The sequence below is a fragment of the Triturus cristatus genome, chromosome 6, assembly GCF_964204655.1.
Source record: "Triturus cristatus chromosome 6, aTriCri1.1, whole genome shotgun sequence".
NCBI classification, from domain to species: Eukaryota; Metazoa; Chordata; class Amphibia; order Caudata; family Salamandridae; genus Triturus; species Triturus cristatus.
This window is the reverse complement of record NC_140589.1, coordinates 619,678,613-619,701,523: the sequence shown is the minus strand read 5'-3', so window position 1 is coordinate 619,701,523 and position 22,911 is coordinate 619,678,613. Positions and strand designations below refer to the sequence as shown.

The following is a 22,911-nucleotide window of genomic DNA, read 5'->3' as shown; positions in this document are numbered from 1 at the left end:
TATCAGGCCCCACACAACATTCAGTTCAAATTTGGCATGACGCCACAAACTCCCTGGGATGGAGAAACAAGTTAACTTTAGCCACCCCTCTGTGGGACTCAGAGAAGCTGGGCGATCTCAGGAAAATGAAGGGCTTTGACAGGTGGGATCTTATTGGAATTTCTTCTATCAAAGATATTTGGGGGAAGGGTGAGATCAAGACCTTCGGAGAACTTCAAACTGAATACGAACTGGCAGACGCGGAGCGTTTCCGCTATATGCAGGTTCGTCATTTGCTCCAGTCCGCATTACCTAAGGAGACAGTTCCCCCGGAGGTCTCCCCACTAGAGGACAGGGTTCTGGATGGTCACCTCTCTGAGAAAACTATTTCTCTAATATACAAAAAGTTGATTAACCACATGGCGGATCCTCTTCAGTCACTGAGAGAAAAATGGGTGCAAGACGGGATAGAAATGGATGACGAGGACTGGCAGTCAGCGATATCCTCTCCCAAAGTGGTGGCGATTCCAGCGCGCCTACGGCTGGTTCAATTAAAAATCCTTCACAGAATATATCTATCGGGGCCCCAATTGGTGAGCATGGGGTGGGATGGCACGGGAGAATGAAGGAGACAAAGTGGCCTTATTGGCACCTATATGCACACTATCTGGGAATGTGCACATATTAGCTCATATTGGCTTCAAATACACAACACAATCAGTAAGGTGTTACACATCACTCTCCGACCGGAGGCACGGAGATGCCTACTAAATATATGGGAGCCCACAGATTTGAATACCTCGCAGACTCAGTGGGCCACTTTGGGATTCACGTTAGCTAAACGAAATATTGCTCAGCTGTGGGGAGCAGCACGTCCGCCCACCCTAGAGGATTGGGAGAGAAATCTTGACCGGTGCATTTTCAGAGATAATGATATTGTACTGTACGTATGTCCCTTCGACTGTATGCAATGTGCTAACTGACTCGCCCGAACCTCTGTAATGTATGATTTGCCGATGTTTGTTAATAAAAAGAATTATAAAAAAAAGAAGAGGTCGGTTTGGTGACTTGGCTTTTGTTTTGAAGCCAGTGTCGGTATTATTTGCTGTCTCTCTGAGCTGAGGCTTTGCTGCGTCCGCTGTGGTCATCACTGTGGATTTCCCGTTAGTGTCATTAATGTATTCAGGGTTTTCGAGGTCGGGGTCAGTGGCAGCTAGACTCAGTTGTGGGGGTTTTTCACCTGCTGATTTAGTTAACCGTTCGTCTAAAGTAGAGAAGGCTGTGGTCCCCCCAATTATAGACATCTCCCAATCTGAGAGTCCTGGAAATGCTGCGACTCCTTGGATCGTTGTGTTCTGGCACGTCCGTATTTTAATTTCTGGCTCCAGTGGTAATCTTGAAGCCTCCTTAGTAGTAGGCAAGGGCAGATTTCCTGTGCGTTGTGTTCTTTCTTCATTCTCTTTCCCGGTGTTTGTGTCGGTGTCGGTGCGTTTTGCTGGGCTTCGTGTGTTACCTGTGAGTCTGCTACCTCTTTAACCGCCCATCAATTGTCCAGCAAGGTTGTGCCGTGCTGCGTACTTCTGATTTGGCCAGTTTGTCCGTTGCACCGTTGCCTGTTGAGCTGTACGGAAGTAGTGGATGCTGGGGGGAAGGGAGGTCCAGTTGTTTGTTGATGCTAAGATTTAGCACTGCACCAGCATCTTTCACAAATAATAATTTGGATTATATTTTAGGTTGAAAGTACTTTTCTCCTTTATTTGTTTGTGGCTGTGCTTGTCTGTCTACTGTCCACCCCATCTATGTCCACCAGCATGTTCGCTGAGATTCCGGAGTCCGTGTAGGCAGATATCTCCGCATTTGCTGCTGCTGTAACCAGCGGAGTTGTTAGTGTGGAAGGGCAACTGTCGGTTGATTCGGTTGTTTCCCTTAGGAGTTTGTCTTTTTCCTATTGTTGATGACGTTTGTTACTGACCGCCTCTCCTTGCCAGACCTCATGGTCACTTGTGTGCTGACGGTATCGGTGACAGTTTATTGTTGGTGGTGTTAATGTTGTTACTGCTATTGTTGTTGTTGTTATTGCTAATTATTGTTTTTGTTGTTTTTTATTGCTTTTATTGTTGTAGTTGTACGGTTTAGTGAGGATGTTATTTGGTTATCTTCTATTAACAGTTCTTAGTTGTGGTAGATTGGTTTGTTGGTTGATCTGCAGGCCCTGTGGCCCCCATGCTCCGAATCCAGGTTCACAGATAGGAACTGCGTGGCGGGGCTGATGGAAAAGGTGACGTAGTGAAGGAGTGGTGCAGAGGGGCTGTGGCAGGGGCGAGATTTTGGACAAGCGGGGCTCACAATGCTGTGTTGCAGGCTGCACCTGGGCTAGTTAGGCTGCCTCCGCAAAACATCAAGGGCACGCTCTTGCTGCAGCCGCCCGCTAAAGGACAGCCGCGCTTGTCACTAATCAGTGATTACCGCTGTAATCACTTCACCCTCTGTCACAAGTTGTCTCGAGCAGGCATCCAGCAGAGTCTCTCTCTCTCACTGCCTCTGTCTCTTTCTCTCTCACTCCAGCCAGTCACCGCAGTAACAAGTCCTTCCCTCCGAGAAGCGCAATTCTCTGGGCTCCTTCCCTTGCTCTCCGCTTTCACTGGGTCACACCGCTCGCCACCAGAGGGAGTACCTGTGGAACCGCAGGGGGCAGCTGATCACTTGAGGCGGCGGTGGGTTTGGGCTGATGTCACGGTTTAGGGGAGAGAGAGAGGGAGGGGGGCTGGTGGGCAGACGGGAGCGAGCCAAAGTAGTGATGGTGGCTGAGTTGATCCCACACAAGATCAGGCTCCGCTAAAGCTCAAGCTCCGGTCCGGGAACGAGCGAGCCAAAAGTGGTGATGGCGGCTGAATTGGCCCTGCACAGGCACAGGCTCGGGCTCAAGCTGGCGCTCAAGCACAGGCTCAAGCACCGCTCATGCTCCGGACCGGGAGCGCGCATGCGAACCAAAAGGGCGATGGCGGATGAATTAGCCCTGCTCGAGCTCAAGCTCCACTCCGCTCCGTGAGCAAGCGAGCGAGTGATGATGGCTGAATTAACCCCGCTCAGGCTCGGGCTCAAGCTCTGGTCCAAGCTCCCCAAGCTCCGTGCTCTGTGCTTCTCGGCTCCGGCTCCACGGACTCTTCCTCTTCCTCATTAGCATGAGAGACTCAGTAACTCTGCATACCTGCCAACTTGAAAAACAATCAGGCGTTAGACAGCCCATATTGCCCGCTGTGTGCCCCTGAGTGAAAGGGGCTTTCTGGGGGACCGCGTTCCTCAGCTCCTCTGAAGCTCAGTGCTAGTAGCCTGGAGACCCTGGATTTTCTACCATAGTTTGTCGACTTTGTTTTTTGATCTTGTTATGTTATGTTATGTTAAACACTTTTATAAAGCGCACAGCTGCCCCAACGAAGGGGCGTCCCGGCGCTAGCCACAGAATCCAGAGGAGGGAAGATGAGATTAAGCCATAGGGAAGAGGGCAGTCTTGATAGCTTTGCGGAATGAGGTCAGACAGTCCAGACTGCGGATTGTCAACGGCAGGGAGTTCCAAAGCTTGGGTGCCAAGAGACGAAAAGACTTGCCACCAGCTCTCGATCTCTTAACTCTGGGGACAGCAGCCAGCATCAATTCAGAAGAGCGCAGCGTACGCTTGGGGATGTAGGGGGTGATCAGGTCAGACAGGATCTCGGGGGTAGCAAATTTAAGAATTTTGAAGGTGAGACAGAGGGATTTATATTCAATTCTTTTGGAGATCGGTAGCCAATGAAGGCGTCGGATAGCCCCTATTCCAGAGCATGATCTAGAAAGGCCAAGGATGGCGTGAGCTGCGGAGTTTTGAGTACGCTGAAGACGGTTAAGTTCCGCTTTATTAGCCCCCAGCAGCAAAGAGTTGGCATAGTCTAATCTTGAAAGAATGGTGGCTTGGATTATAAGTTGGCGTGTAGCTGAATCAAAGAAGCGGAGCGTAGGTCTTAAAGCACGTAAAAGACCAAAGCAGGTGCCAGCTATTTTTTTGGTATGCTCTTGAAAGCTTAAGGTCGAGTCGAACAGAAAACCGAGGTTCTTCACCACCAGTTTGGGGGGGGGGGGCAGGTCCCAGGGATGGAGGCCACCAGTGGGAGTTCCAGAGCTCCCTGTTCCTGCCTACCAGAAGAACCTCTGATTTGTTGGCATTGAGCTGGAGACAGTTCTCTGTCAGCCAGCCCGCGATAGCTTCAAGGCCTATTTGGAAATGAGAGGCATCTTGATCAAGATCATCTGAGAGAGCTACCATAAGCTGGGTGTCGTCTGCATACGAAACCATGGAAAGACCATGGTGGAGTGCGACAGCGGCCAGAGGTTGAACGTAAAGGTTAAACAAAGCCGGGCTAAGCGCCGAGCCTTGAGGGACCCCCTGCTCAATGGGTTTAATAGAGGAGGCAAAAGGGGGGGCAAAAACTTGAAAAGATCTGTCAGTCAAGAAGGAGCGAAACCATTCAAGAGCGGCATCTTTTATCCCGGCTTCTTCGAGCCGGCGCAGGAGAATCCGATGAGAAACCGTGTCAAAAGCGGCACTCAGGTCAAGTAGTACGAGTGCCGCTGTTTGGCCTTTGTCGAGGATGGAGCGTAAGTTTTCGCTCACAGCTAAGAGGGCGGTTGTGGCATCTCTACAGAGGCCTGGTACTGCAACCTAGAGATTTAAGACTAGACTGTTTTGCTTTTCCTTCTGTTACCCAGAAGTGCCCACGGAGATCTTACAAGTGCTTACCTCAACTCAGAGGGATTTATATACCTTAAGGCTGGATAAATAGGAATCCAGGAAGGTATGGTTTGTGCAGATCACACCCATAGGGGATTGAGAGAAAATGTTTTTTTCACTTGCCATTTGACAGTTTAGGGCATTATTGTTAAGGAGCGATTCCATGATGCTCACAAACCACTATCTTTTAGATTTTATTGGAGCTCTAGTTTCCAAAAATGAGCCTGGGTATGTTTTTTCAGGATGCCAGGTAAACTCGTACCACATGCCATATCTCAATGATAAATGGCGCACCCACAATTCTCAGTACATGGATGCAGTTTTTACTGTTTTAGACCACTGCAGTATTGCCACACTCAGTTGTGGACATTAGGCCACACTTGACAACTCCAGTAAATTGCTCAGCTGCAGAAAATATATAATGTGTCTAGGCTCCTTTATAGTGCAGGATGGTTAGGTTTCCCCATCTGCTCTGCCACGGGAGCTGAAATGCAAATGGCGAGTAGATGTCGAGGAGAGGCATGCTTTGTGCATGAAAGCCTGATGGCTCACTTTGTAATTTTTTCATTTTACGAAAAATGATCTCTGGTATCGAGTGGAGATTTAAGTTCCCCTTAGAGAGGTAGATCGGATGGTAACACTGCCATCTTCTCAGAGAGGAAAGTTGAGATAAAGAGTTGGATAGAGGCCAGGCATAGGCAGACCTTCTGCTAGGAAGCCTAGCTCCCGAGTATTTTCTCATTCGACGAAAAAAATTACCCCAGCCGTACAGTGGGCATGACATGTTTCTCTTGATAGTTAAAATGCTGAAGGGTAGAGGGCAGGACCACAATTTCCCAAAACGTTTTCATCTTTCTGCTTTATGAAAAACGTGATCCCTGGTGTGAAGAGATCCCCCTTTCCAAAACTGTCCCGCCCAACAGAATCTTTCAGGGGTCTGTTGGTGTCTGAGGGTACCTGAAATACTGCAGAGACTAAGTCGAGTCCTAAGGTACCTTTCATGTCCATTTTTAAGGTCAAAGTCTACACCAAACTTTGGAAGCACTATTGAAAGCGATCATCTGGCTAGGTATGACTAAGCTTTGCTGGTCATTGCTACCTACTGTAATCTATGTTACTTCTGTCCACATCAGAGTAGAGTTTGCAAATCAGACGTATACTATAGAAAGTAAATTATGAACAAGAGAAGATAATTTAGAATTTTACCATTATATGAAATCTTTTGCTAAGGTAGTGGTCATTTAGGAAATATAGCAATTAAAAATGATTTCTAGGGCTGCCAAGTGCAGCAGTTATTGATCGATTTTTTACAAAAATGTTTTTATTATTATTATTTTTAATACAGGTGTGGAAGTAAGAAATGCTACATTCCGAAGTTTTTGCACTGCCCCTTCTCCCACTATCTCATACGAACAACTGAAGGAATTGCTTGGCTCACAAAGCATTGTCTTAATTGATGTCCGTGAACCATGGGAAATTAAGGAGTATGGAAAGATTCCAGGTTCCATCAACATACCCGGTACGTATGAATATATTGGTAAAAGGTACAAGGTGTTCAGTTTCTATGGACATTATTTGTATTGTTTTTCTCAATTGATTTTTTGTTTGTTTTCGTAATGGGATAAGTTCTTTTCCCCCACAAACGCTTGTTTGGAACTCTGTTATTGGAAGCCTCCTAGTATTATTTTTGTAGATAGGAAAGCTCAGTTTGCCTTCATTCACAATACACCGAGTGGGTTTGCAGCACAAGTACATCTTCTTTCCCAACCCACATCCTCTAAGGTGTGCCTGACCTACCACATGACTTATTAAGACATGAGCCTGGAAGGAGCCCAAAATATCCCATTGAACCAGTCAGGCTCTGAGATAATGCATGGCGTCACCTTGTTTGATCCAGCATTAAGGGCTGGTATGCTGCCAGGGAACATAATATCTCAGTTTCACAACCCAATATGTTCAAAAACACACACAAAAAATCAACAATTTTTCTCATTTTCTTTTTGAGTTTCTTAGATACCAGTGATCACAAGTAGCTGCCGTACACAGCATGGACCATATTACTCTTGAATGGGCACACTATAGACGGAATATTGGAAACCACTTTCATTGTCCACCAGCGCTTGTCTCATTGTCTCTTGACCACAGCTACTGGCAAAACTTCTAAAGGAGCTGGTGGAGGCCAGGGGAGTTTACTTGAGTTAAACTGGTGACCATTGTAGATGGATGGTCTCACTCACAACTGTGTTGTATTATTGCATTTGGATAGAGCTTCATAATCCCTTGTTGGGCACCCAAGTACGCTATTGAATGTGTAGCATGCTACACCATGGGAGGTGCTTGGTTGGAAGAGGATTATATTTGTTGTGAACATTTGTGTGAAGTGGAAAGAATCATTATACCACTGCTGCTACCCGAGTACTATCGCTGCTTTTTATCCTGTGAAATTTGTTAACTTGTTTTAGAGCTTGCTGCTATTTTAATAATTTTTTCATGTTGCACTGTTATTTGCTCTATCAACTCTTCCCTCTCCCCCCTGATGTCCGCACTGCTTGCACCTTAAAAACGAGATACTCAAGACTCACCATTTGGGTGATTCCACGCTGCTTTCTCTCCCGACCGCCATCTTGGTTGTGGGTTCGTGACGCTCCCTAGACGCCTCTGGGGTTAGCGGTCTAGTGTTGACGCCGGTTCACTGGCAAACGCTATTTAGGGGACCAGGTATTGGCGCTGAAACTACTGGAAAGAATCATTATACCACTGCTGCTACCCGAGTACTATCGCTGCTTTTTATCCTGTGAAATTTGTTAACTTGTTTTAGAGCTTGCTGCTATTTTAATAATTTTTTCGTGTTGCACTGTTATTTGCTCTATCAACTCTTCCCTCTCCCCCCTGATGTCCGCACTGCTTGCACCTTAAAAACGAGATACTCAAGACTCACCATTTGGGTGATTCCACGCTGCTTTCTCTCCCGACCGCCATCTTGGTTGTGGGTTCGTGACGCTCCCTAGACGCCTCTGGGGTTAGCGGTCTAGTGTTGACGCCGGTTCACTGGCAAACGCTATTTAGGGGACCAGGTATTGGCGCTGAAACTACTGGAAAGAATCATTATACCACTGCTGCTACCCGAGTACTATCGCTGCTTTTTATCCTGTGAAATTTGTTAACTTGTTTTAGAGCTTGCTGCTATTTTAATAATTTTTTCGTGTTGCACTGTTATTTGCTCTATCAACTCTTCCCTCTCCCCCCTGATGTCCGCACTGCTTGCACCTTAAAAACGAGATACTCAAGACTCACCATTTGGGTGATTCCACACTGCTTTCTCTCCCGACCGCCATCTTGGTTGTGGGTTCGTGACGCTCCCTAGACGCCTCTGGGGTTAGCGGTCTAGTGTTGACGCCGGTTCTCTGCCATACACTATTTAGGGGCTTAGTATGCGAGCGCGCAGCGTACACGCGCAGCGTCGCGCCGGAGGAGCGCCAGAGGAAAGCCCGTTTGCGCCCGTTCGCGCACGATCGGGCCTTGGGCCTGGAAACTCTGTTCAGGTAAGAGTGTATACCCGTGATGACCTTCTAGCATTTAAGGGATCTACCATCCCCCGATGCCTACACACGATAAATCTGACGAAAGGCCGTCGAGCATGTAATCACTGCCCTTTTCAAGCATCGGAACAGGTCCTCGAGGAGTCTAATCAGACTATGATCTTGAGGATGGCCTTATTGAACTGCCGCTCCCTGCCTGGACATAAGGAGGAAATTTCACTTTTAATTTCCTCCGGAGATCTTGACGTCCTGCTCCTTGTAGAGACTTGGCTGGGGGAACATTCTGGCCCAGATTTGGTCGAGGCACTGCCCCCAGGATACACAGTACAACACAAAGATCGTCCAGGGAGGGCAGGAGGAGGGATCGCAATTATCCATAGGGAGAGTATAAGCTGTCGATTACAGGACACCGGGATCCAGGGATGCGAAAGCACACATTTTACCCTCCACCCCTCATATGAGAGCTCGGTAACAGGGATATTGATATATAGACCTCCAGGCCCCCTCGGCGGATTTCATGAAAGCCTGTTGGAGGCAGTTATAGGAGGGGTCTGTACGGTCACGAATTTCCTGCTACTAGGAGATCTTAATCTCCATTTTAATAAGCCAGGAGATAGGACAGCGAATGACCTAGAAAAAGATTTAGAGAGTTACAATCTTAATCTTAAGGTTCGATGCCCTACGCATAAGTCAGGAAATACACTTGACCCCATTTTTACCAACATGGAGAATGTAACAGTCCTGGAACCCTACCCTGTCCCCTGGTCGGATCACTCGGTGATTCCTTTTAACTGGAAAATTTCCAGGATGACCACTAATACTTCTTCGAATAGAGGACTTATAAGAGCCTGGACAAAACTTGACATGGATGAGTGGAAGGGACTGTTAGAAAGCACTAAACCACCGGATAACTCTAATCTGGACGGGGCTGTCAACAGTTTTAATCAGTGGATTACCCATTCCCTAGATAAGGTCTTACCGAAAAAACCCTTAACAATTAGGAAGGGAGAGCTGAAACATCCATGGTTCACCTCAGAGTTAAGATCATTAAAACAGGAATGTAAAAGGGCAGAACGCCACTGGCGGAAGGATTTCAGTGTGGAAAGGAAGATTAACTACAAAGCCACATTGAAGAAATATAAAACCACCCTTACTGCCACCAAAACGGCATTTTTTGCAAATAAAATTGAATCCGCCGCCAATGCCCCTAGGGAAATGTTCAAGATTGTAAAGCTTCTAACGAAAACTCCAGACCCCCCCACAAAAGCAGATGAGCAGGACACCAGGTGTGATGATATGGCTAATTTTTTTCACATGAAAATACTTAAAATTCTAGAGACGATCCCGGTACTGGATTCGGCCTCACACTACAGGGCGCCTCCTTCTGAAGACAAAACCGACTGTCCAACACTTATGGAGTTTGCCCCCCTCACGGAAGAGCTGCTCCTCTCTTTGATGAGGAGTATAAAAAGTGGATCCCCACGAGATCCAGCTCCCATGACAATACTAAATCAGGTACTGCCAACTGTTAGTAAATTGGTAATCAAAATGGTTAACCTCTCCCTGGAATTGGCTACAGTACCAAAGGGATGGAAGCTGGCCATGGTGCGATCTTTGATTAAAAAACCGAACCTTGACCCAGAAGATCTCGCGAATTATCGCCCGATTTCCTTGTTACCCGGGATGGGGAAATTAACCGAAAAACTGATAAATATTCAATTGGCGGCATTTCTGGAGAAATACAAGCTTCTCCACCCATCCCAGACGGGTTTTAGGAAGGGACAAGGCACGGAGACGGCACTGTTGAGGGTGGTAGAAGAGGCCAGAGGGATCTTGGACGCTGGTGGCAGCGCGGCCATTATCCTTCTGGACCTCAGTGCCGCCTTCGATACAGTAAGTCATCATCTGTTGCTGTCGCGACTCCAAAATATCGGAGTAACCGGGAAAGCCTTGGAATGGCTGAGATCCTTCCTTGAGGAAAGATATTTTCAAGTGTTTGATGGAAACAACTGCTCCCGCCTTTTTCCGTTACAGTGTGGGGTTCCACAGGGGTCATCCCTTAGCCCCACACTGTTTAACGTTTACATGGCCCCGTTGGCGGAATTAGTAACTCCGTTTGGCATCCAGCTAATAAGCTACGCGGACGACACCCAGTTGGTGTTTTCCCTGCAGCAAACAGATGCCCCCCCGAACAACCTAGCCAATTGTTTGGAGGTGGTGGTAAATTGGATGCACGTGTCTCAGCTCAGACTCAATGCAGGAAAAACTGAGCTGATGCTCCTGGGGAAACAGGACATTCCCGAAAGCCTAACTTGGCCGGCGTGCATGGGTGCCAGACCATCGCCCAAGCCGGAAATAAAGAGTTTAGGCTTTTGGCTTGACAACGCCCTGTCTTTCGGTATGCAGGCCAGAAAGACGTCTGCAGTCTGCCATGGGATACTTAAGTCACTGCGCAAAATCCTGCCCCTACTACCTGAAAAAGCAAGGAAAACCGTAGTTCAGTCTTTGGTGTTATCCCGAATTGACTACGGGAATGCTATTTTTCTTGGGGCACCGGTATCCACCTTTAAGACCCTACAAGTGGCGCAGAATTATGCTGCCAGAACTCTGACGGGAACTAGTCGGTATGTGTCGGCGAAGCCAGCATTAAGATCTCTTCACTGGCTCCCGGTGAGGGAACGGGTGCGTTTTAAATCCCTATGCATTACCCACAAGATCCTGCATGGAGAAGGTCCCTCCATTCTGGAAAACCTGATAAGTCCCTACAAGCCCCAACTCAACCTTCGCTCGAGCGAACATAATCTGGCAATCATCCCCAGAATAAAACGAGCACGATCGGGCGGTCGACTTTTCTCTCTGCAAGCCGCAAGAGAATGGAATGCCCTCCCAGGTAATTTGAGGCAGGAACGGACTTTTCTTCAGTTCAGGAAGAAACTAAAAACCTTTCTATTCCCCAAAACCAGCTCTTAGTAGGATTGCAGATCGGATCAGCCTAGGGTCACTGCTTTTTTCCAAGAGCGCTGGGATGCCTACGGGTAGCCATGCGCTATATAAGTGTTTTTACAATTACAATACAATTACAAGTATTTTAGAGTAATGTGTGAGTGACTAGAGAGGGGCTATTGACTTGGAACAAAGTGGAAAGTAGCGTGATGGAAGTTGAAATGTGTTAGACATATTAAGGTTCAAAATAAAGGTGTGGCGTGGCTGGCAAGAAGATGGATAATGTGAAGTAAAGCCTGATGGCCTAAGAAAAATTATCCAGACCAAAATCTAGCCTTTATGAAAATGGTGATTTCACATGATTTAAACCTGGGAAGTAGAAACCAATAAGGAAACACACCTCTTATGAATGTAGAAGTCACTGGTGCTCAGAAAAATGGGTACATAAGCAGGGCATCTTGGGCCAGTGCCAGGAGAAAATCGTGGTCGCAGGAAGGCAGACCGGAGTATAGTCTCCCAGAAGAAAAGGACAAGCAGTTAAAGAGGCATGGATGATGGGGCCAGCGATTGGATGGACGTAATTCCAGTCATCCTTTATATTGATTAAGGAGTATAAAATGTTCGGGACCTTTAGGGATGGACTAAACTAGAGTCCTCCAACGTGGCAGCTACGCATTGAAGATCTCTTCAGCAACTAACTACCTGCACATTTTGCTATTTAGTGAATCGTTTGAGTGGACTGCTAGTGTTTTCTCATTGTATAGCATATCCTACAGCATTATCAGCTGTTATGAGAACTTTATCAGGCCTGCCAGAGTGGATATTGCCAGAGTTATACAGTCTGGAATGATTACAGTCAGCTGTCCATTTCGGTAGGCTGGTATTGGTGAACACGGATGTGGAGAATATTCTGAGGCTGGACACAGTAAAGATCTATTAGAACCAGCAAAGGTTGTCTAAAAATTAGGCGCATGTATCCCAGTCCCTTAACAGTCATAGAAAACGAATATTGTGGGAATGGCTATGGTTAGCCGAAGAGATTGAATAGTTATATTACTGGCAAAAATGTATTACAGTCTCCTTGTTTGATAAGTTGTCGTTCCTGTACCCACCTCCAGCTTGGCAAAAATAGTGAGAACAAAGCAGGTAGTTTTGAGATTGGGTTTTCATTGTTGATCTAGGGAAAGTGCTTATTTGCTACTTAGTATAGTTTTCAAGGTAGATCCAAATTACTGGGATTATCTACTAAACTGACCCAGGAGCGAAGGTCCAATGTCCGAAGAATTTGTCTGTTGACTAAACCCAAGAGCGACTATTCCAACTGTGCTCCTGTAGTTTGAATGGTAGACTCAAGCCTACTGCGATTGTCTGCTAAACTGACCCAGGAGTGACGGTCCAGTGTCCGAAGAATTTGTCTGTGGACTAAACCCAAGAGCGACTATTCCAACTATGCTCCTGTAGTTTGAATAGAAGACTCCAGCCTACTAGGATTGTCTGCTAAACTGACCCAGGAGCGACGGTCCAATGTCCGAAGAATTTGTCTGTTGACTAAACCCTAGAGCGACTATTCCAACTGTACTCCTGTAGTTTGATTGGTAGAGTCCAGCCTACTGGGATTGTCTGCTAAACTGACCCAGGAGCGACGGGATTGTTTAGTGGGCTGCACCTGGACATGAATATCTTGATTGGGTAGATTTTTAATTTAATACTTTTATATGAGGTACCACAGGGGTGGAGTTCCTCAACTTTCTCAGGAATAGCTGGTGGTTGAGATCAAGGTTTCTGGTCCTAGGTCCTTTCCAAGCCTGACAGGCGCAAACATGGAAGACCCTTTTGGAAGACACCCTTATGCTGTTGCTGCGTAATTGTTTGCCCATTCTTTATGCCCTAGGAAGATAGGTGAAATACAGTATGCAGGCCAAAGGGACAGTCCACGATGTGACAATGGGCATCACTTCATCCTCCCAAGACTTTGCGCTCCCAACCTAGGATTTTGAGAGGGTATGAGTGGGCAAGTACTCTTGTGGCCAATTAAGGCTCTGGATTAGATGCCAGGAAGGACTACCACAAAACAGTAGCCTCACTCACAATCCATGCTCCAGACATCAAAGAAACTGAGTTCTGCTTTCTTCCCTACTGTGGGTAATTTTTGTAATAACATTTAAATAAAAAAGTACCCATCTAGGAGCCACTAACACGGATTTTTCACTTGTAAGCACTTTCAAACCTTGCTTTTGTTAAGATATCTACATAAATTAAAATGTGGTACTGCCTCTGAATGTGACTTAATCTTGAAAAGGCATTTTAAAGTAAACCTTGAGGTGTCTCAATTAAACAGTCCGAGAAACTCGTACGTTTTTAAGTGAAAGCCTGGGCTATACATTTGAGGATAAAAATGCCTCTTGCTGTGAAGGGGGACTGGAGATTTTTTATTTCTTCTATTCTGTGTCCCATACACAGAATGGGGTTTGCACACTGCAGCCCAAGTTTGCAAGGACAGTGTGGCCAAAAAGTGTACAAGAAAGAGTAATTATCCATATGCTGACTAATATCAGTAAAAACTGCACTGACTTTTTAGTTAGTGGTCATAGCTGGATTACTGTGTGTTTTATTTATTTATTTAGTTTAAATTTCCCAGCCAATCACAAAGTCGTTCCTCATCATCTGGTTTCTGCTTCTTTAAGACCAAGGGGTAGCAAGCATATACGGTTAACTTCAGTCGCTTAGCCCACACAACCGTAGAACAAAAACAAAATTAAGACCGGTTCTCCAAGCAATCCACCCTTTAGGGTCCTTTAACTGTCTCCTCTTTAATGTCTTGCATGATGTAAATATTACACCTACTATAACCTTCTCTCAGGAGAGCTTTCTCCTGGACCCCTTCTGTGAAGTGAAGTCATTTAAAAAGTAAAGGCAAGTCAGAAACAAGTCTATGAGAACAATTAGCACGATATGACAATTGTGTCCTAATAATCCCACACACTTTTAAATAGTATATTTAAGAGTGCTACTGCCCTGGCCATGTTTTTGGGGGTTGAGCGAAAACCACAGATGGCCATTACTACTCTCGGCTCTAAAGACGGCTCTTGCTCCTGCCGATGTGCAAGGGAGTCTTCCCTACCATCTGTTTTGATCTTATACTTGAAAAATAGAAGGTGGTCGAGTTCTGTTTTACGTATGGCCTAAATAATATAATAATTATTTAATTAATTTTTGTTCACTAATGTAATTTAGACTTGCATATAATAGGATAACCTCCAAATATGTGGACCAGGAATTATTTGCCTACCATTCTTTTTTTTCATATTTTTTTTATTTTTTTTTTAAAACCTTTATTCATTTAAATCAGGGACACAGCTATTCAGCCGACAACCCGGAGGTACGGCAGCTTTAGAAACACAACACAAGCGAGCGTCCACATTTCACTGAGAGGAGTATCAAAAGGTTCTGTTTTAAATAAACCCAAACCCAAACCTAAACACAAGCAAGGCGATAAGTACTTAAAGCGCACAAAGGGTTCCCAACAGGGGGAGCGAGCCCCATTTCGTCCATCAGACATAGGTATATAGTAAGGGAAAGGAGGGGAAGGCAGAGACTCAAGAAGGCAAACACATATCAGTAAAGAATTTGCCTACCATTCTTGAACTATTAATGAAATCTTTGGAGTTTGGCTTGCGAGACCCATACAGCTTCCGATGACAACCTATAAGCTGTTTCTGGATTCTCTTCAGTCCCAATCAGCACAGTTCCTAATCTGGATTTTGCATGGTGACATCAGAACACCACTACTGTGATAAGTGTACATTCTAGAAAGGCACAATTCTTTGCGTTTTCCACGTTATGTTTAGTAGTGCTTGGATCCTGTAAGTCAAAGTGTTCTATATCTACGTACCAAACTAGTGTTGCTGCTGTTCTGCATGACTAAATATACAATGCAAAGACAGGACAGAGAGAAAATTCTGTATCATTATGGGAAGGCAATATAAAGTGTATACCATTTGCTTAGATCAACACCTCCTGTCATGAGATGATGTCTTGTTTTGGGTTGGGGAGAGGACTTTTAGAGAATCATTTAATTGCGTCTGCAAGTTTTAATGATGTATCTTTCATCCTAGCTGGTGAGGTAGGGACAGCGCTCCAGATGAAGCCTGAGAAGTTTCAAGAGAAATACAACCGAAACATTCCAGCCAAATCTGAAGGCCTGGTGTTCACCTGCCTGGCAGGAGTGAGGAGCCTGAAAGCTTTGGACGTTGCCGTGTCATTAGGATACAGCAGGTGAGCCGGTGATTAGTATCATTGTAAGACTATGGAATGCTATACATTTGGTGAACAGTTTAATGCCATCACTTTAAAGGGCACCACAGATGCGGGGCTTCGCAAACCTAATGGATATAATTGCTGACTAAGTGTATTAATCTATGACTTCAAAACTAAATGGTCCAGTTCATGATAATTACATTCCAGAACTGCACATAGGGCCGCCATATGACAGAAAATAAATGCACATAAACACGGGGGTATTTGCCAATTTGCTGCTAAAGGTGAACTTTCACTGTCTTCCACCTTTGTTAAAGAGAAAGCACTGGTGTTGTGGACCTCCGTACTAGTCCAGTACAGCAATGTTAATAAATAATTCCATGTCATCGAGATCACCTTATTCCAGTCCTGGGCTTTCATTTAGCAACCTGTTCTGAGAGTTGCAGTCTTTCTTCATTCCAACTGAACTGACTGGGATAACATGTAATATGACATTGATTTGTAAAAGAATATCTGGAGCTGGTAAGGGATGTCTGGCAGTGTCTTTTCTGGTAAGCTTAACCTTCATGGCTTGTCGAAAATTTCCTTGCATTTGTAACATTAATCCTCAGCCCCCTGTTATGAGGAAGGTTCTTCCAGTTGACAAAACACTACTCAGAAAAAGGTGTTATCTGCCTCGAGTTCCCTCTCCCAATAAACGATCATTAGAGTGTGACTGACTTAAAGAATTTTAAAATGCCTATGTGTGTAATTATGTGGGCCTCTCAATGTTGAAAAACGGCTCTCCTTTTGATAGGGGCAATATTTATTTAAAATAGGAGGTATTCTCATCCATTTTAGCAGTTCCTGATGGCAGGCCTGTTTTGCATTTAAAAAATTCTTTTTTAGAGTTATATCAAGTAAACATTTTGGCTTGGCATCGTTTGAGGATAAGCAGACAGAAAAAAGATTCTCCTTATAGTCTATACACCACAAACCCTTCCCCCATTTCAGTCCTCTCTCAGCATTTTAACACTGCATTCAAGGGGGCGTGGCCTAGAGCCCAACAAAGTCACACAAGTTTTTGCTGTGCTGCCTCCCAGCATCCTCTAGTGAAATGAAACCTGTGGTGGACAGAGCCATCTCACGACTCTTGTTCCCCTATACTTAGAGGAAGTGCGGTGGGGGCTGTGGAGGGGATGACTTGAATTACCTGAATGTCACACAAGAGGAAGGCACATAAGATATAAAACCAGTGGCCAATCTGACAGCCGCAAGTACAAGATGGCAGCCATAGCTATAGCCCAGAAGACATCCAGCCACGAGCCTACCAGTGCGGGTTAGAAGTGACTCAGGCGGCACCACAACAATAACCCCTGTCGACAGACACCTGAAGAGGTGCGCCAAGGAAACCAATGCTGACTATAATCGCATTGTGCCTGTTGGCTTTTCAGGCGGAATAAAGCAGATATGTAAGATAAAAGAGAAACCATAGTGAGAGAACAAAATGCCTTTCCCTTGTGGCGTTGGAGCTGGAAGAGGAGGGTGTCAAATCATCATGGCTGCCCAGCAGACCAGAGGGAGGACCAGAGCTGTGCTGGGAGGAGCCAAGGCCCGGAGAAGGCTAGCTGATTCGTGAGGAACCCTGAGACATTGGCCCACTATCAGTGACAGCAGCTCAGGAGGTGTGTTGCAGTAGAGTCCTGGTGAGTGATCATTGCCAGTGACTGTGGGCCCAGTCCCTGAACATAGTTGAGAATACTCACTCCTGAAGTGAAACGAGTTCCACCCTCCACCTCCACAAGCTGCTGGTGAGGTGCGAGTGCTGATAATCTGGATGACCTTGGATAAACTACGCAAGAAAGTGGTGACTGCGTTAAACCTCCCCTTCTCTTGCAAAGGAAATGAAGTCCAAATTCTCGTCACCAAAGGCCAATGCTGGATATTCAAAGGAACTTCTCAACACCCACACCAAATCGTTGAACAGTAAGAGACAACAGAATTCCTCACTGGAGCACACCTCACCAGGCTGCAATATCTTGGGGTTTTCAGGATCTGATTTCCCAGGCAACAGTACCTGAAGACAAGTAAAGGGGCACAAAAAAAGCCTTTTGCTGATCCATGAAGAATGCCAGAGTGATCAGCTTGAGAATGTAGACTCCAGAATGCCATTAGATGGGCAGGTAGACACGTTCGATGTCATTGTATCAGCCACATTGAACACCATGGAAACATTTGAACGTACGGCAGGCTCAGTGGTAATCGATTAAGGGCTTCTAAGAAAGATCAAACGAAAATATCTGTTTACATAAAAAGAGCTCATGCAACACTGATCAATCTTGAACCAGCAATAGAGTATCTCAAAAAGGTGTGAATCTCACATAATAGGTCAGCTACCTAGAATATAGGGCTGAGAAGTTAGAGGGCAGCACTAGAAGAAATAACATGTGGTTGGGATTCCTGAATAAGTGGAACGCTCAAACATGGTGATCTTGGAGAACTGGTTAGTCCAGAGAGCAGTGCCTGAAGGACTGTTCATGTTCTTTGCAATGGAAAGAGTATATGGAGTACCAGAGACGCAACCCTTTCCCAGAGTGCCTCCTAGAGCACTTGTGGCACAGCTGTTAAGTTTCTGGGACTGCAACCTGATTCTGCAAAAGGTGATAGAGGAGATTCATTATGAGATTGAAAATAGGGAAAGTGACGATCTTCTCGAATTTCATGTCTGAGAACATCTTTTATCCGGGTGAAATGGAAGCTCAGGAAATTGAGTGTTAGACATGCCCTTGTGATTCCTGTTAAAGTGAAACAGATGGTGTACACTGTCACGTAGTTCTTCACAGACCTGCAAGACGTGTGGCATTGTATATATGTGATGTGGTTGGGAAAGATGACAAGCTCCCTCTCGAGAAAGACCAAAAAGGCCCCGGAAAAAGAGAGGATACTCCAAATGATCAATACGTCAACATTTGTGCCGTCAACAGGAGAGGGCATAAGAATTAGCTGCTAAGTTGAGCATCAGTGACAAGACCGCACGCAGATTCCATGGACACAACTGGAGATGATTTAACCTCCGAACTGCACCAGGGCTGCTCTTCAGAGGGCGAAAATGTTATGCCTGTCATGACACCTAGATCTGTAGATGAATTAATATAGCCCGTGAGGCTAAGAATAGAAATCCCCTGTCTAGATAGTACTACAATGATGATAATCTTTCCATTTAGGAACTACTGACTAGTCTAATTTGCATTGAATGGGACTAGTGTGAGGTCGGTTGGGTCATGAGAATAAGAGATCTTTAGGTTTACCCTCATTTCACATCCGCTCCAGATAGTGGATATTGGTGTTTACAAATAAACTATTATACGTTTGTTTATAGATCGAGGGCGGTTGCCTTTCAGTTCTGGAGAGGGATTTGGTTAGACAAGGGCTGATAATTGATGGCATGCAAAATGTTGTCATGCAATAAGCACACTCCACACAGGTTCTCCAACCCAGTTACTATCATCAGTGGACAGATTCAGATAACTTAGATAGAAGACCCATACCTATGAGCATACAATAGACCTTTACATTTGTAACATGGAATTTTAGCAGGATGAATTGCATTATAAAGAGCTACCAAGTTCAAACATATTCAAAGGAGGGGGCACATATTGCATATCTACACGAAACACACTTAACATCGAAGGAGAGGGTGGTGTACAAAAAACTGGAGATGGCACTTCTACTTTTCAAGCTTCTCAGCTTTCGCCGGGGACTCCTTATATATGTTTGCTCAGGAGTACTGTTCCATGTAAACAAATTGATTGTGGACAAGGAGAGATGTGATCTTGAAATCTGGATGGGAGGGATGTGCTGAAGGTGATTATTTATGCCCCTAACTTTGATCAAGTTGTCTTCCTGGAAGAAATGTCTACTCTACTGGTGGAGATCACATAATATCTTTCGGTGATGGGAGTGAGTTCAACCATGTGGCAGATGTGAACCTGGACAGGTTGCACTCACTGCTTCCTTTTTCGACACAACAAGGAATGCTCTAGCACTGTTGGGTTTAGTTCACTGGAGACTAATCGATTCCTGCTGAGCATGCCGCTCCACTGATAGGGGCTTAAATTAGTTGCTAGTAATGAGCCCCACCTTTAAGCTGCATGTATGTTACTGCACTGGAAGACCAGGGGTTTGTACTGATATAGAACAGTACTTTAGAGACAAACCTGTTTCCTCTATTTTGATTGAATGAGGCGCCTTCAAGGAGGATCTACCTAAGCACTGCATAAAAACAAAAGTCCGAGTCAGACTTACAATGTGCTGACCACATTGCAAAAAAAGGGTCAGTTTTGAGAGGAAACATTTGATGTATCCATGTTGTGTTTTGGGACATTTCCTGTCATGGGCAATAGGCCTACTCATGCACCATACACCATTTTTATCGGGAGACTTGGGATAACGCTGTGTAGAAGGAAGTTTGTGGCTTCCCACAGATTCCATAACTTTCCATCACAAAAATGTGAGGAAAATGTTTGTTTTTTGTTGTCAAAGTTTAAGAATTGCAAGAGATTCTGGATTTAAAAAAAACCCGGTGAGAGCCATACAAGTCACTCCACAGTGGATTCCCCTAGGTGTCTAGTTTAAAAAAAAAAAGTAAAGTGTAAGTCTGCTAGAATTTCTGGGTGCCGGCTAAGTTAGGGCCCAAAACCCACAGCTGCCCACTTAGCAAACAACGGGGTCAATTTTGAGTGGAAAAATGAGATGTATGCATGTTGTGTTTTGGGATGTTTCCTGTTGCAGGCACTAGGCCTACCCACGCAAGTGAGGTACCATTTTTATCAGAAGACATGTGCAAGCATAGAATAGTAGAACATTTGTTATTACCAATTGAATTTCACTTTACTTGTGCCTTCCAAATTTAAGCCCGTGTGTAAGAAAGAAGACATTTTGAAAAATGCCCTCTAAATCGTATGCTAGTACTTGTACCCACAAATTCAGAGATGTACAAATAACCAGGGCTCCTTAGCGCTGCACCTTGTGCCCATTTACGAAATACATAGGTTTCCTTGATAACCATTTTTCACTCTAGCAGTTAAGGGGCTAAAAAGGCTCCATTTTGTGCCAAACCCTGGGTGCCTTAACAATCCCAATATGTGGAAAAAGAGTATCCAAATCTGGCCTAAATATCTTTTGTGGAAAAAAATGTTGTGGAGCCTTAAGTGCGAACTGCCCCAATTATATGAGAAAAGGGCTGGGTTGTGGTTGGGGCAAATTGGAGAAGCTTCAGCACCTAAAGAGGAAGCTAGTAAACAAAATGCAGAATTACAGAGATGACCGTTCTTTTTCAAATTGGAAGGTGGTGGTACTGTTGCAGATGCTCACAAACACCAACGTTTTACTCTAAACTGGGAGGAAAACAATTGACAAAGGTTCTGTAGATGACCAGTCTGTGTACATTATAGTAGGTGTTTTTTAAGGGAAATAACATTTACGATGCGGTCATTACCACACAATACATTTACCATGCACCCATTACCACACGTATGCCTTTCCCAGGCATTTCTTTACCGTGCAAAGTTTTACCACGCATATACCTTTACTAGGGCAGGCTTTTCCAGCTACCTGTAAATAGCTCTCCTGTGTGCAGCCAAGCCTACTAAATTAGAAGCGTTAGCTCCGTTAGATTGATATATTTATACCAAAACCGAAACACTTGCATTCAGGATGGAAATATGTGTAATTTAAGGATTTATAAGCTGAAATTTGGAGACACTGGTTGTATTTCCAAAATAAATTTCTATCTGATATTTGAGTAATAAATTCTGTGGCATTGGCGAAACATAGTACTCATATTATTACTTTGGTGCCAGGGGCATCGCAGCTATGAGTGTTATGTACTGATCAAAGCTTCTTCCTTTTTTTTTTACATAGTTTACATTGTTACTGGCCTCCCAGTATAATGCACTAAGATGATTACCGCTGACAATCTTGCATGGGTGACCACTAATTTTACCTTGTCTGATGTTAATGATGACAACACTAGTGATTTCAGTAGCTCGGGATGGATTTAATTCAAGATAAGTAGCTCTTATTAATGAAAGGTTGGAACCCGTGATTTTGGGTGAGTGAGGGCATTTTGGTGATAAGGCTAGTTTAGGGTGGGTATGGGTATTTAGGTGGCAAGTGTATTTTTAGGGTTGGTAGGGGCATTTGGTTAGCTCGGGATGTATTTAATTCAAGATAAGTAGCTCTTATTAATGAAAGGTTGGATCCGTGATTTAGGGTGGGTGAGAGTATTTGGGTGTCAGGGGTATTTTCATGGTGGGTAAGGGTATTTGGGTGGCAAGGTTATTTTTAGGGTTTAGGGTGGGTGAGGGTATTTGACAAGGGTATTTTTAGGGTTTAGGGTGGGTAAAGGTATTTGTGTGGCAAGGGTAATATTAGGGTTTAGGGTGGGTAAGGGAACGTAGGTGGTAAGGGAATTTGTAGGGTGGGTGAGGCTATTTGGGTCATAAGCGTGTTTTTATGGTTTACAGTGGGTGAGGGTGTTTTGGTGGCAAGGGTGTTTTTAGGGTTTAGGGTGAGTAGGGATATTGGGTGGTAAGGGTATATTTAAGGTTTAAGGGTGGTTCAGTTTAGGGGCTGGGGGTCAATAAAGGCATGTGCGTGGTGTAAATGTTTGTGGTAAAGGCAGGCATGGTAAAGGCATATGCCTGGTAATGGACGCGTTGTGAAGGCATGCGTGGTAATGGCATGCATGGTTCCGTTATACATTAGTTTTTTAACCAGTGTGTTTCTTGATGTAACGGAAAGTTTTTTTTATGGTAGATGTTTTGAAAATGGCTAGGTCACAATTCGAGCAATCTGGGAATTATTTGTTAGGAGTTATTGGGAGCAGCCACCTTACATCAGTGAATGAGGATTTCTAAATTCAGCGCAAGTTAGTCTAATGGGCATAAATGTTTTGTTTCACATTAATGTTTAAAGTTGGAAGACTGACATGACAGGTTCCAGGTTAGAATAGAATGATTATTTTTTTTAAATAATGCCTAACTGTGACAATCTCCTATAGCCTAGAATGTAGGCTTCTGTTTTGGGTTAAAATGTACTTGGTTTATGATGTTGATGTACCTCCCTTCATTTACTGACCTTGACTCGTGAGATTACTGCTGATATTTTGCTCCCAGATCTTGATTAAATCTGAGGCAAGAATAATGTTGGTCTTTTGTTCTCGACTCTAGATCTGTTGTCATGGCTTCTAGCAATATTGACAACTTCAGACAAGCACAATGATGTTGAATGAAGAATGTTGGCCTTCTCTCTAGGTCCTGGGGAAGGAATTACACACTGGACAACCTCTAGTAACTTTCATTTGCCACTGGAGACCTAGGGTTTGGGCTCACTGTATGCATCTTTTCGTATTGGCTTAAGTTTCCAAGAGTGGAGTTCAAGCCTTACTAT

At 44.7% G+C, this 22,911-nt stretch overlaps 1 protein-coding gene across 2 annotated transcripts in view; it reads left to right on the top strand.

Moving 5' to 3' along the window:
• LOC146817656 (thiosulfate sulfurtransferase/rhodanese-like domain-containing protein 3) overlaps positions 1 to 22,911 on the top strand; it is an 82,261-nt gene that overhangs the window by 23,653 nt on the left and 35,697 nt on the right. For both annotated transcript variants that reach the window (XM_085611111.1, XM_085611113.1), the window contains exons 2-3: positions 6,087 to 6,260; positions 15,339 to 15,498. In XM_085611111.1, the coding sequence (XP_085467237.1) occupies positions 6,087 to 6,260; positions 15,339 to 15,498 (334 nt within the window). The remainder of the gene's footprint in view (positions 1 to 6,086; positions 6,261 to 15,338; positions 15,499 to 22,911) is intronic.